At 49.1% G+C, this 13,777-nt stretch overlaps 7 protein-coding genes across 7 annotated transcripts; 4 read left to right on the top strand and 3 right to left on the bottom strand.

Annotated features, from left to right (window-relative positions):
* Nucleotides 1-339: 339 nt before the first annotated feature.
* Nucleotides 340-1,161, top strand: J7337_007616 (uncharacterized protein; the record flags this gene model as incomplete). The annotated part of the gene is made up of 1 exon (XM_044825255.1): nt 340-1,161. One exon carries the CDS (start codon nt 340-342, stop codon nt 1,159-1,161), a length of 822 nt encoding a protein of 273 aa, XP_044680912.1.
* A 249-nt stretch (nt 1,162-1,410) lies between these two features.
* Nucleotides 1,411-3,337, bottom strand: J7337_007615 (uncharacterized protein; the record flags this gene model as incomplete). Its single annotated transcript, XM_044825254.1, has 6 exons — nt 1,411-1,529; nt 1,587-1,875; nt 1,924-2,061; nt 2,190-2,855; nt 2,907-3,029; nt 3,074-3,337. 6 exons carry the CDS (start codon nt 3,335-3,337, stop codon nt 1,411-1,413), a joined length of 1,599 nt encoding a protein of 532 aa, XP_044680911.1.
* Nucleotides 3,338-3,760: 423 nt separating this feature from the next.
* Nucleotides 3,761-6,388, bottom strand: J7337_007614 (uncharacterized protein; the record flags this gene model as incomplete). Its single annotated transcript, XM_044825253.1, has 2 exons — nt 3,761-6,058; nt 6,332-6,388. The coding sequence occupies 2 exons, from the start codon at nt 6,386-6,388 to the stop codon at nt 3,761-3,763; spliced, it is 2,355 nt and encodes a 784-aa protein (XP_044680910.1).
* Nucleotides 6,389-6,460: 72 nt separating this feature from the next.
* J7337_007613 (uncharacterized protein) lies at nt 6,461-7,921 on the bottom strand (the record flags this gene model as incomplete). The annotated part of the gene is made up of 2 exons (XM_044825252.1): nt 6,461-7,550; nt 7,599-7,921. 2 exons carry the CDS (start codon nt 7,919-7,921, stop codon nt 6,461-6,463), a joined length of 1,413 nt encoding a protein of 470 aa, XP_044680909.1.
* A 2,605-nt stretch (nt 7,922-10,526) lies between these two features.
* On the top strand, nt 10,527-10,898 carry J7337_007612 (uncharacterized protein; the record flags this gene model as incomplete). The annotated part of the gene is made up of 1 exon (XM_044825251.1): nt 10,527-10,898. The coding sequence occupies one exon, from the start codon at nt 10,527-10,529 to the stop codon at nt 10,896-10,898; it is 372 nt and encodes a 123-aa protein (XP_044680908.1).
* A 559-nt stretch (nt 10,899-11,457) lies between these two features.
* On the top strand, nt 11,458-12,132 carry J7337_007611 (uncharacterized protein; the record flags this gene model as incomplete). Its single annotated transcript, XM_044825250.1, has 1 exon — nt 11,458-12,132. The coding sequence occupies one exon, from the start codon at nt 11,458-11,460 to the stop codon at nt 12,130-12,132; it is 675 nt and encodes a 224-aa protein (XP_044680907.1).
* A 611-nt stretch (nt 12,133-12,743) lies between these two features.
* J7337_007610 (uncharacterized protein) lies at nt 12,744-13,744 on the top strand (the record flags this gene model as incomplete). The annotated part of the gene is made up of 2 exons (XM_044825249.1): nt 12,744-12,828; nt 12,936-13,744. 2 exons carry the CDS (start codon nt 12,744-12,746, stop codon nt 13,742-13,744), a joined length of 894 nt encoding a protein of 297 aa, XP_044680906.1.
* Between the last annotated feature and the right edge of the window lie 33 nt (nt 13,745-13,777).

The raw sequence follows: 13,777 nt of genomic DNA, 5'->3' as shown, positions 1-13,777 counted from the left end.
AAAGATGTCCCAGCCAAATCCTTGATCTCGCGTTTGTTTCGGCATTTTCTCGTGCATTTGTGCGAGCCAATCAACGTCTCTTCTAATCCAGTCATCGGGCGAAGCTCGCCCTACGGACCCGAGAATGCAGCGTAGAGGCACGAGAGTAATCATAAGCATGTACGCAAAGGACATGAGTCTTACTATATATATCTCGTGTAGCTCTGCTTATGGTTGGAAATGTTCATTATCAGGAATCATATAAATACATCATTTTCAACACTTGCAGGCTGAAATTCGCAACGCTCAATAATTAATCTCTACTTACACTTACGACATAACTCACCAATCACATTCATAATGCCTGTCACATTTATTGAAACAGATGGAGGTAAACTCGCCGTCGATATCGCTGGCGACGGACCTCTTGTCATCTGTTCCCCCGGCATGGGAGACTTTCGCGACGCATACGACGCTTTAGCTACAGAGCTTCGTAAATCGGGCTACAGAGTCGCTATGGTTGATCTGAGAGGCCATGGCGACAGTAGCACGACCTTCAACCGCTATGGCGATGAGGCTACCGCTGACGATCTCATTACCTTGATCGATGCTTACGGTGGTGGACCCGCTGTCTTAGCAGGCGCCTCTCTTTCCGGCGCTGCTGCTACAATCGCCGCTGGAAGCCACCACGAAAAGGTCGCAGGCCTTATTCTCTTTGGAGCTTTTCTTCGACCTGGAACTGGAAAGCTAGTCGCCAGTCTCTTCCGCCTTTCCATGCGCCAACCCACCGGACCTATGATCTGGAAGTCATACGCTCCTAAGCTCTGGCCCGGTCTTGGCGATAAGATCCAAGAACGAGTTGACAGATCCATCGCAATGTTGACAGGCCCTGGTCGCTGGAAGGCATTCCACGCTACACTATCTACCGACCACGCCGTTGTCGCACCATACATTAGCAAAGTCAAGGCTCCAGTACTAGCTGTCTATGGAGATGCTGATCCTGACTGGACTGACCCTATTGAGGAAGCTCGATGGGTCGTGTCGAATTTTGAGGATGGCGAGGTTGTTGCTGTCAAGGGTGTTGGACATGCGCCTATGATGGAGAGGCCTGAGGAGGTCACACCGGCTGTTCTCAAGTTTTTGAACAGGATCCGGACAAACGGTGGTTTTAACCGTGCTTGAAGATGTACAATATCGAGATGGGCATTTTGACTAGTAGTGGGAGAAGGGAAAGTGATTGATACCATAGTGAGGCTATAAAGAGGCGACCGATTTATAAGTTCATCATAATAGGATAGATATAATGCGATAGAGATCATAAGGTTATTTCCACACTTTACTATAAGCTTTTCCATTTGCTAGAGATGATTGATTAAGCTGATGGCAATAGCCGATGATAATTTGTCCTTGAGCTTAGATCTAGAGTTGCTTCTAGAGACCACGAAATAATGCATCAAGAGTTGCCGATACTTGAATGAGCTCTTCATCCTCGAAAGGACGGCCGACCACTTGTATGCAGATTGCTTGGTTCTCAAAAAGGTTGGGATCGTCTACAAACAGTGCATAATTAGAATCCGGATGTGTATGATTATAAGGGTCATACGTACAAATCTCGTGGTTGGGTTTATCGTAGGGATTTGTGTCCAACGGTACGTATTCCGAATCAAGAGGATCCTGCTCCGCGTTGACCTTGAGTCCTGGTACCGGCAAAATCGTAGCAGGATAGTCGATCAGGTTGAAGAGCGAGGTGTATCCCCAGTATGTATTGAAGTCATGAGGATAGCCTACGCCAGGTGCCGGAGGGCATATCAAGGCATCAATGGGATGGCCGTCGATGGCCGCTTGTTTCCATGCTGCCAGGAACTGCTCTTTATAGTCTCGTACCTTGCCACTCAACTACTAATAGTCAGACTAGAAGTAACAACCTTTTGTATCTCGGCTTACCTGTATAATCTCCGAAGCCGGAAGCTTTCGAACATTGAAGACCTTGAGCAGGTCGGCAAATGCTGGGATCATGGGTTCACCAGATTCTTCAAGTGCGGCGACGGCAGCATCAGCTCCGCCTTGGTAGTAAATGTCGAACTTGATTTCTATTAGTCATTGTACCAGGTTAGATTAGGGGTACTTACGGTAGTCCTCAAAGCTTGCCAGCAGTCGAACGGCGGCTCAAAGTCAACGACTTGAGACAGAAGTTAGCTTTGAAAATCCACAGTCCACAACGAGCCTGACTTGCCCTCGTGACCAGCTTCTATCAGTAACTGTTTGGTATGCTCTAGTACTCGAAGAACTGGTGGGTGAGGCATTACGACGCCATCCCATTTCATTAGCCCGATCTTCAGCTTCCCCTCTAGAGAATTGATCGCCCTCCAGGGAACAGGCACGCAAGTCACATCAAATCTATTATAAGGATGGGCATTGATGACCCGGGTAAGTAACTCCATGTCCTCGATGGAATGACAAATAGGTCCAAAGGAAACTTGAATTAGACTCTGGCCAAGGTCTGGCATCCCGCCTTTTGGGATTCGTGCAGCTGTTGGTTTGAGAGCATACAGCCCATTGAAAGCAGCTGGTACACGAATCGAGCCGCCAAGATCAGTCGAGGGCGTGAGTGGTGTACCCTTCATAGCTACGAGGACAGCGTCGCCTCCAGAACTACCTCCAGCGTTCAGGTTCCGACTAAAAGGGTTCAACGTGCGACCCCAGAGGTTACTGACAGTTTCGATTGCCATGGCTGATTGAGGCATAGTGGTCTTGCAGAAGAATATGGCGCCTTCAGCACGGAGAGCAGCTACGACTGCAGAATCCTGACTGACGATATTGTTCCTGCCTGAAACGAAAGCCATAGTTGAAGCATGGCCTGCAACGCAATGGATATCCTAGTGGCGAGAGTGAGCTGGGTGAGGGAGTATGGCTGGCAGAGGGCTTACTTTGAGAGCAATGGGAACACCATGCAGTAAACCCTTCAGTTGACCACCCTTCTCTAGCGCTTCATCAAGCTCTCTCGCTCGTGCAAGACCTGCTTCATAGAACCATTCAGTCAGACAGTTGACCTACTGCTGTCAGCCAATTATCATCATGTACTCAAATTACTGACCAATTGATGCGCGATAGCAGCGCGCCCAGCAAATGCTTCCAGGACCTGCACTGCTTTTAGCTCGCGAGTCTCGACTTTCTCGACTATTTCTGTGGCTGTAAGTTCAGTGATTTTGAGCTGCTCTTCATTGAGCAGGCCGCAGGTGTACGGCACATCCGTGACGTCTTTGAGGCCTCGATACTGATTGACATCCAATCGCCAGTGTTTGGGGATGGAATCAAGCACTTTGGCTTGAGATTCCTTAGCTATTTCTTGCCAATTCATCTTGTGTGATCGAGACAGGATGGTGTTGTATGTGACTTTGTCTGCTGCGAGTGACTGATTGGCAATGTGAAAAAGAGTTCTTGATAAGTTGTGCCATTTAAGGTTATACAAGAAATGCATCAAGGCTCCCGGTGTATTGTAGGTGTCACGTAGGTAACGTTATGAACAGCCATCGGTGGGCCTAGTCCCCAACGATTGGTAAGATCATGGCGATTACGTTACTTATGTTTCTCCACATCGAATGACCAGCTTATGTGAAAAGGAACTCCGTGGAGGTCGAAACGAGTATAAGATTAGCAATCCACGTTTCTTTTGAACTAAAAGTTAAAATAATGGAATCTTTATACCCGTCACCAACAAAGTGAACTGGATACATGATTGACGCCAACGCCCAACTACCAGATCCCGACCCATGATGCGTCCTTAAGCTGAGCTACCCAATATCGTCTTCTTAACATGATTGAGCGCACTTCCAGCTCGTAACCACGCAAGCTGGTGCGCATGATATGAGTGATTCAACTGCGTCGTCCATTCAGTACCAGCTTTATTCACCACCTTCATTGTAACCTGCTTCTCCGGCTGAAGAGCATCCCCATCAACATCCAGTAAACTTATAACGTCACCCTCCTGTACCTTATTATAGTCCAAGTGGTCTGCAAACGTCAACGGAAACATTCCCTGCTTCTTCAAATTTGTCTCGTGAATGCGGGCAAAGCTCTTTGCAATGACCGCTACACCACCTAAGAACCTGGGCTCTAGTGCAGCGTGTTCCCGGGAACTGCCTTCGCCGTAGTTGTTATCACCGATGATGCACCATCGAATACCAGCGTTCTTCATTTTTCGTGCTGCTTTGTGGATGAATTTGATGGTGCCGTCTGTAGGATCTCGTGTTTTGCCAGTCATGCTTAATGAGTTGGCATTAGTGAGGAACCCGTTCGTTGCACCGAGGAGCATGTTATGACTAATGTTGGACAGATGACCGCGATAATTGTACCATGGTCCTGCGGGAGAAATATGGTCTGTTGTACACTTTCCAGAGACTTTGATGAGGACTTGCATGTTTTCTGCTTGACCTGGCTTCCAGGGCTCAAAGGGCGTCAGAAGCTCCAGACGATCGCTACCTTCATCGATATTAACCTTGTAATCTGACGTATCTTCTAGCACAGGTGGCTGGAAGAGATCACTACCAGCTACAAAGCTTCCAGGGAGCTCGTTGGCGACGGGAGGGGTAAATCGGAAGGTAGAGGTACCCGACTCGTCGATGGGAATGGCATCAAGCATGGGATTGAAGGATAGATCACCAGAGTAAGCAAAAGCAGTTGCGATCTCGGGGGATGTGACGAAAGAATGCGTAGCGGGGTTTCCATCATGACGACCAGTGAAATTGCGATTGAAGCTAGAGATAACAGAGTTGTTCTCAGCTCCAGCAACGTCAACATCCTTCCTGTCCCATTGCCCAACGCACGGTCCACAAGAGTTGCTGAGGACGACAGCTCCAGCCTCTCTCAGACTCGGTAAGATGCCACTCACCTCCGCAGTTGCACGAATCTGCTCACTACCGGGGCTCACCATGAAGGGTGTTCTGGGCCGCTCGATACCTGCCTTCTTGGCTTGTTGGACCAGGTCGTGGACCTTTTCGAGATCCTCGTAAGAGCTATTGGTGCAGCTGCCTACCATACTATGACTGATCTTGGAGGGCCAGGAGCTCTCCTGAACTCGTGTCTTGAACTGGGACAAAGGATGTGAGAGGTCTGGAGTGAAGGGGCCGTTGATGTGAGGTTCAAGCGTTGAGAGATCGATCTCAATGACCTCATCGTAATAGTCCTCACTGCCACGGTCGGCAGTAAGCAATGTCTCAGTGAAACCGTCAGCGTAGCGAGCGATGTCTCCTCGCTTAGTCACTGTAAGATACCGTGCCATGGCCTGCGAGTAAGGGAAGATACACGAAGTTGATCCGACCTCAGCTGACATGTTGCAAACAGTGGCCATGGCCGTGGCTCCCAATGTCTCAGCGCCTGGACCAAAGAACTCGATGACCTTGCCCTTTCCACCGGAGACGGTCAATATGCCGGCAAGCTTGCAAATGATGTCCTTGGAAGAGGCCCAGCCCGATAAGCGTCCTGTCAGACGAACGCCCAAGACCTTGGGGCAGACAAGTTCCCATGGCATTCCAGCCATAGCATCCACAGCATCGGAGCCGCCAACTCCGATACCGAGAACTCCCATTCCTCCAGCATTGGGGGTATGAGAGTCTGTCCCAATGAACAAACCACCCGGAAAAGCGTAGTTCTCAAAGATAGTAGTGTGAATAATACCCGCACCGGGTTTCCAATACCCAATACCATATTTCTTGGCAGCACTACTCAGAAAAGCATAGACCTCGCGATGATCACCCGCAGCTCGCTGGAGGTCTTTTTCGGACCCGTACTCTGCGACAATGAGATGATCACTGTGTACCGATGTTGGTACTTGAACGCGTGGCAGGCCTGCGCTGATGAATTGAAGAAGAGCCATTGTCGCTGTCGCATCGTGGCAAGCAACACGGTCGGGCCGTAGGCGGAGGATTGTCTTTCCTCGCTCTATTTGGTCGAGTACCCAATCGTCATTGTCGTGGATTAAGTGGCTGTAGAGGAGTTTTTCGGAGAGCGTCAAGGGTCGCTTATTAGCGCCTTGGACGCGGCGGAGGGATTCGAGGCGCGAGGTGTAATCGAGGGCATTGTACTGCGACTCAATTAGCGATTGCTATCAAGAAATGAGCCGTGGTACCAACAGGTTCAAGAGGGCTCAGTGCGACATGGGATGAGTGCGTTGCTAAGCATCGTCGCGCTTGTGCTAATGGCCTCTGTCGCGCGGAGCAAACCCGCCGCAGATTGAGTCGTGTTGCTGTCAGCGCCATGCTTGCGATAATTGTAGAATATGCATAGTAGTTGCGACAAAGCAATTGTTGTGCCCTCGCATGATAATCAGCATGTTTTTATTAGTTATCGCACAAACCTGATCTACGAATCTGGATTCCGTAGCCGAGGGAGCTTGGAGTAGTCCGCACTCCATTTTTTCATTTCTCGCTGCTGACGGACTGCTCCGTTCCCCCACAAGCCACTAACGCATCGTGATACCCCAAGCTCAGAAGCCGGGGTTAAGATCGGGTCCCAAGAGGTCCAGATCTTGATTGCCATTCAGTGGAAAGCTCCAGGTAAAATCGGATCTGTTGAAGTCCTCCAGAAACATCTCGATCTCCGGATCAAATCCGCCCTCAATTGCTGGCCAGTCAAATTGGTCGGGATTACTTCCGACATCCAAGTCTAGATTTTGCCACGCTGCATTTGTGTCAATCGCTGCTGACTGACCAGTATCGTTTGAGAACTCAGGCTCATGCTGAGTTCCAGTTGCACCAATATCGCTTACGTCTCTTGGTCTGACAGACGCAGTTTGTTGTAAAGTCAGTCGAGGAGCTTTGTTGGACACATCCGCCATGTACAGCCTCTTCATGGTCAAATCTGCGACCGACCCAAAGCTGGCTTGACCATTCCTTACAGACGGCCACCATTCGCCACCAATTGTGAGGAGGGTAGAGCAGCTTCGCAAATTCTTCGACATTGTCTCTGGTGATGCCCTTTCCCGAACAGCCTGTGACGTCCAGAATGAGTAGATCAAGGTCGCACCCGCCGCGAAAATATTCTGCACTGCTCTCCATCCAAAGTGAAGGCCATGGAGATCGTGCAGCCGCTGGTAGCCATCGAGGATGCCAGCCGCACTATCAAAACAGACTCGGAGCGCCTCTGAAGCGGGCTGCCGGATAACTTGGGATGGTTGGAAGAGTAGAACCATCGTTGTATAGTACTTCAGTCTGAGCTTTATCTTCCAGACTTCCCGTTGCCGGTTATCAAGACTGGGATACTCGAAGGCGTCGTTAGAGACTTCCTGCCACCAACTTTGCAAAGTCTGCCGAATCCTGGCCTGCTGTTCCGTGGGATTGTCCGGCCATGGGAAGAAGCTAGAATCACCGGGTAGGTGATACAGGTGAAGCTTTATGTCGGACACAATACGGTCCAATCTGAAATGATATGACGAGTAATGCGTTACTGCAGTAACGAATGATGGTGGCAGTGGTCCCTGCATGTTCTCATCGGGGTTAGACGACACTTCTGGTATCTTCACGTCGAATGTTTCGTCCCTAAAGCCAAGGGGTCTTCCCTGTATTGATGAAATGGATCTGGTATAGTCAGTATGATCTCACATATCCGAGCTTATGCAGTATTACCTATCCAAAGAGTAGATGGTAAAGAAGGTGAAGCGTCTGACTTGTAGCATAGCAAAGTCGTCTGAATTCGACTGGCTTTGTTCCCGATGTATACCTGTCTCGACACAGTAGGCCAACCCAAGATGCACTAATGTCCACAAGTTTACCTCTGCTGGCGTAAGCATGCCATGCATAACTAGCATCATCAAAGATTGGATAGAGGACAAAGTAATATGAGCGAAGGCTTCTTTTGAGAAGTGGAGGGCAGCACGGTAAAATCGTTGCGGCGGAAAGTCGTAGTTTCGTGATCGCACCTTGACCAGAGCGCCAATGTTGAAGACCATGAAGAGTATAAAGGCGACTGCTGACAAGGTAACGCCTTCTTCATTGGAAACTCCTGGGATTACCACTCTTCCATTCCATCGAAACGGCGGCATATTAGAGGGCCAACCATGGGAGGAGACATCGCATTCCAAAATGCCCTCAAGGGAGGAATATATGGCTTCGACGGCACTGAATAGAGAGAGCGGCTCTAGGAAGGGGAAGTCGGGATGGATCCAACGGATGTATGTGTGTATTAGAACAAGGGCATTATGCTTTGACGGTAGCTCCTGTCGATGATCAGAGATCAAATTAACGCACCACAGGTGATGGACTTACTTGTTTCAGAAGATTGTACAGTTCTTGATGGTACTTCCTGTTTTGATCTCGAGCAACAGCGTCATCACTCCATTCAAGCTCTCCAGCATACTTATCCCCTTGAGGGCACTGGGACGTGGATTCCACACTTGGCGGGGACGCCCCAATGAGGTTTGCGAAGAGAAGTCCTGAGCTTGAGCCAAGGTAGTGCCTTTGGGGTGAATCGATATTGAGAGAAAGCATGCCAAGGTTGACGGCAACAGAATGAGCGCTTTCTGGAAAAGATTCATCTTGATCGGACCGTCCTGATGCCTCTGCTGACCGTTTGCGAGAAACTGTTGGTACTGGTGGAATTGAGGATATTGTGATATCGGAATCTTCGGGGATTCTCTCATCCTGCGAGGGGGCCGTTGGATCAGACGAAGGATCGACCTGAGGACCAGAACGTAGGTCTATGTCCGGTAGACGCTCTCTAATGATATCTTCCAACCATCGTATCCTTTCACGGGCAGCAGACACGAAACTTAGAGCTGTCAATGAAGGCTCCGCGACGCCGTGACGCGTACTCACTTGCGGGGAATAACAACGTCTGAGTTCTGACTGTCCACATCCAAGCAGACCTGCCCAGCCTTTGCGCAGTTGGTGCAAGCGGGTACTTGACCATCGCACTAACACAGACCAAGGAGGAAAGATTTTAGCTTGAAGGGTCGAGTTGTTGGTAGCAGACAAAGGTTCTCACCTTAATGCGACGGACCCGACAGCGTCGACAGGCCAGGCGGACCTTTTTGGGGGGCATTGATACGCGTAGCCATGAGATTTCGTAAGGATACAGGGGTGACTACAGGCAGACGACGTGGTTGGCTGGTGTCGCTGGATGTTTGGTGAAGCTGACAATTGCTCATGATGAGAGTGGATGACCCCGCTGGGGAGTGTGTCACGTGTGAGAAACAGCAGACAGCTAACTACAACGACTAGCTTGATGCAATTGACATTCTCATGCAGACATTGGTCTGAAAACATGATGTTGAAAATTATTAGATCTTCTAAAATATATACAGTGTGCTTCCATGCTTCCTATAAGGATCCCCATCCATCATGTCGATCAATGATGTTGAGATGTAAGAGCACTGGAGCAGTGACGACCTATGGTTCAAGGAGGAACAACATGACATTCTAGAGAAATATTTGGGTATATTATGATTGGATATCCCCGATAGACTACTCTCAAAGCGTCAGCGAACTTAAGACCGTGATAGAGTGCCAGAATAAATCCCGGAAAAAGGTATCCTAGACTTAGGTATGCTCATTCAACTAGATCTATTTGCCACTTAGAATCAAGGCCCGAGTTGTCAGGACTTTCCTCTCCTAGCCTAGGCTATTGATGGAAAGATTTGTCTTTAAGTGTGCGCTGTGGCGATACGTCCGTAAACATGGTTGATAACGGATGATCAGACTCTTCGGGTAAAGGTTGACCGGCTCATTGACCATTTCAGGCCGATGATATAAATGCCCATGAGAATATTGATAAGAATTAAGCGGGCTCATGTCTACTATTTAATATGGCTAATAGACACCAGGGATAAGAGGTCTAACAAGACTTCTGCACTCTTGGGACTCGAGACATGGACTTTTGTTATTCTGACGAAATCAAGGCCCCGCTCTATGAGACACACGGCTTGGGTCATGACATACCTTTACGAATGCACAGGGACTCGCTGAAGGAGATCGATGGAGCACTTCGAGCCCAGAAAGATTGGACTCGCTACGTACGGCCAGTGCATGGGTACAAGGGCGGCCTAGCCGACCCGTACGCCTTCATAAGCGTAACGATCCCCGAATGTCGCCCGGAAAGGCTTGAGATTGTTTCGTATGCGAACGAGTTTGCATTTCTCTATGACGGTATGAGCCTTTAACTTATTGCGTCATTGGGCTATATTGAAATTTGACAGATGATATGGAAATGCTTGAACTCAAAAACCCGACGAAAGATCTCGATAGTTTTCTTCAGCCGTTTGTAACCCCTGCACTTGAGGTCAATGCCCGAAGCCGTCCCGAGAAAAAGCTCCAGGCACAAATATTCTTAGAAATGATGGCCATCGATAAAAGGCGGGCAATTACGACGATGAAGGTATGGGCAAGCTTTGTTCAGTTAGCATCTCGAACAAGAATGACGTCTTTTGAGACCTTGGAGGAGTATATTCCAGCACGAGTTATAGACGCAGGCGAACTGTAAGAAAATAGCAAAGAAAGTGATGAGATGTGCATTCGGCCTACAGCAATAGGATCTGGTTCGGGTCGTTAACCTTTGGTATGGGACTTACCATCCCCGACGAAGAATACAATCTATGCATGAGCCTAGCAAGGCCGGGATATGCCGCACTAGGATTGACGAACGACCTCTACTCATGGGATAAAGAACGAAAGGCAGCTGAGGATATGGGGCAGGACTACGTCTTCAATGCAATCTGGGTCATCATGAAAGAGAGTGCTATCGGGGAGGAAGAGGCGAAAGAGGTTTGTCGACGTGAGATTGTACAGAACATCGACGAGTTCCGTGATATTGTGGCAAAGACAAAGGCCGACCTTAGTTTGTCTCGAGATCTTCGCGCATATATCGAGGCGGTCATGTGGTCATATATTGGAAACCTAGTATGGAGCATCTACTGTCCCAGGTATAAGTGAGGACCGGCAGAAGGAGTAAATGCGCACCAAATTGACTTAGTAGATCTTACGCATTTCTCTTCTGAATATTGTTGGCGTATTATCACCCTGAAAGCCCGCGCAGTCCGCCATAACTGCCCGGATCAAAGATCCCTGTAAGTGAACAGTCGCCGACTCTTGGGTTCCCCTGATCGCCGAACAGACAATCCGCCGACCAAAAGACGCACCACGACTTCCAAAATATTCTTTTTAAGAGTGATAAACTGAATTAATCCGTTTTCATATAAACATTCTATCTTTCTCGGTGACATTGTTGATATGGAAGAGCCATTTACTGACCCTCAAAGATTAGGGTATACAAGGCGGACCGGAGGTCATGCGACGATGACCGAAGCAAACATAAAAGATGCAATAGAGAGCAAAATCAAATACCCATTCTGGTTTGGTGGCAGTGCCAGCGCTTTAGCCGCTTGCGTCACTCATCCTCTTGATCTTGGTACAGGACAACGTCTTTTTCACGTGAAGTGGAACTAACGCAAGTCTATCAGTCAAGGTCCGTTTGCAGACACGTACAGTTCATATGGCCCCGTCGTTTGCTTCCGCCGTTAAGATCATCATCAGTAATGAAGGTGTATCGGGCTTATACAGTGGTCTAACAGCATCCGTGGTACGCCAACTCACATACTCAGGCATTCGCTTTGGAATCTACGAGGAACTCAAGTCGAAAGCTGGCCCTTCTTCCAGCAGCCAATTTCTCCTGGCCACTGCGTGGTGTTCCGGGTTTGCGGGCGGAATAGCCGGCAACTTTGCGGATGTTCTAAATGTGAGAATGCAGCATGATGGGTCACTCCCAGCCCACCAACGGCACAACTATCGCCACGTCGGTGACGGTATGGTGCGACTGGTACGGGAAGAAGGTATTGGCGCTTACATGAAAGGATGGCTGCCAAACTGCACACGCGCTGCGACACAAACAGCAGGGCAGCTTGCAAGCTATGATATTATCAAAAAGTCCATCCTCGAATACCAAAAGTCCGAAGAAACACCCGCTGTACAAGCTACTTCTGCATTTCTAGCCGCTGTAATCGCGGTAACAGTTACTAATCCTCTAGATGTTTTAAAAACAAGGGTCATGTCTTCCACGTCTACAGCTGGGACAGGTATGGTAGCTACTGCAAGGGAGGCATTCCGTGTTGAAGGACCTGCCTGGATTTTCCGGGGATGGGTACCAAGCTTTCTACGGGTTGGACCGTAAGTATACCGACAAGACTCTGTTTCTAAGTTGAAGTCTAATGGTATATAGGCATACGATGTGTATGTTTGCCTTTTTGGAGATTCAACGAAGTCTCTATAGAAGGACTCTCAAGTAGATATGTGTCCTACTCGATCGGAATGGGCTTTCAGTGTTGTCAATGGAGTCACGCCTCCCCCCCAGCCCTAAGACTTTCGGTGGTTGACCGGCCTCCCTACCAGTGGTAGTAGAACTAAGCGGTGAGGATTGGAGGCTCCATTCTAGAGATGCCGGATTTCTGCTGTACTTGAGACCATATAGACTTGTAAATTTTAGAATCAATTAAGACTATCAATCCATCAATTGGCCGGCAGCCCCCCATGCCGCTCCTGTGGAACTCACACTTTCAGCACAGGGAACAGCCCGTTCCGCTCCAGTGCATGTCTGATCGGGCTGCTCCGACGCCCGCCACTGCTGATCGGGATGGTTCCATGACCGACGCGTTACCGAAGAAATGATCCTTATTATTAACTAAAAAGCTCAGAAGGGGCCGGAGTAGGCCCATAAGCTGAAGTAGTCTCTCTATTCTCCCTGTAATGATCTTTCGTGGGATCTGTATCACCCAACGCAGAAATATGGCTACCCAAGTTCTGACCAAGTCCATCAAAGCTGAGCTGTTCCCTAACGGCGGTTGGGATACCCACCATCATATTTTCGAGCGTATGGTCTCTTTGTATCATATCGTCTGAGACCTGGACTAACATTATGCCAGCATCAACCTTTTCCTACAGTCCGACCCGCCACCTGACGCCCCCCCGCCGCAACAGTCCAGTCCTTCAAGACGTTCCGTCAGAAGCTGGGCATCACCAACTCCGTGCTTACCCATGGTCTATCGTATGGCGATGACTGCACTTCTCTTAAGACTTTCGTCACCGAGCTGGGAAAGTCTAGTACATCAGGCATCGGCGTTATCGATCCCGAAAATACTACCGACGATGAGATACGAGATATGCAGGCTGCAGGTATCTGTGGTCTCCGTGTGAATCTCTATCACTATAACGCAATGGAAGATGTCGAGCTTCAGAAGAAGACTCTCCGTGCATACCTTGAACGGGTGACTCGTCTATCCCTTCCTTGGAGTCTCACAATGACAACTATCCGCACGGACTTCTGGGATGCCCTGGAACCGTTTGTTCGAGAAGAGGTGGCTGCAACAGGCCGGCCCCTCATCACAGATCATTTTGGGCTGCTGAAGGCACCCAGTATGCTTCCAGCTCAGTACCGACAAAACCCAACTCAACAGCCAGGATTTGTACCCATCTTACGGCTCGTCAAAGATGGTCTTCTCTGCGTTAAGCTTAGCGCTCCATACCGCGTCAGTGAGCAGAGCCCAAGATATAGCGATCTGAAGTTCCTTGTGCGAGCTCTTGTAGATACGAACCCGCGTCAGGTCATTTGGGGTAGTGACTGGCCGCATACACCAAGGATGAAGGTACGAAGTCATGAAGAAGCTATGAAGGAGACGCCATTTCTGGAGGTCGATGATGAGGCATGGCTGTGGAGTTTGAGGGACTGGCTGTCAGATCAGGAATGGCACATGCTGATGGTTGATAACCCAAGGAGATTATTTGGCTAGGTAATGGCTGTAGATTATTTTATGGAGAGATTC

The sequence above is a fragment of the Fusarium musae genome, chromosome 5 (assembly GCF_019915245.1).
Source record: "Fusarium musae strain F31 chromosome 5, whole genome shotgun sequence".
Taxonomy (NCBI): Eukaryota; Fungi; Ascomycota; class Sordariomycetes; order Hypocreales; family Nectriaceae; genus Fusarium; species Fusarium musae.
The sequence above is the reverse complement of the archived record's forward strand: the minus strand, read 5'-3'. Positions and strand labels throughout refer to the sequence as shown.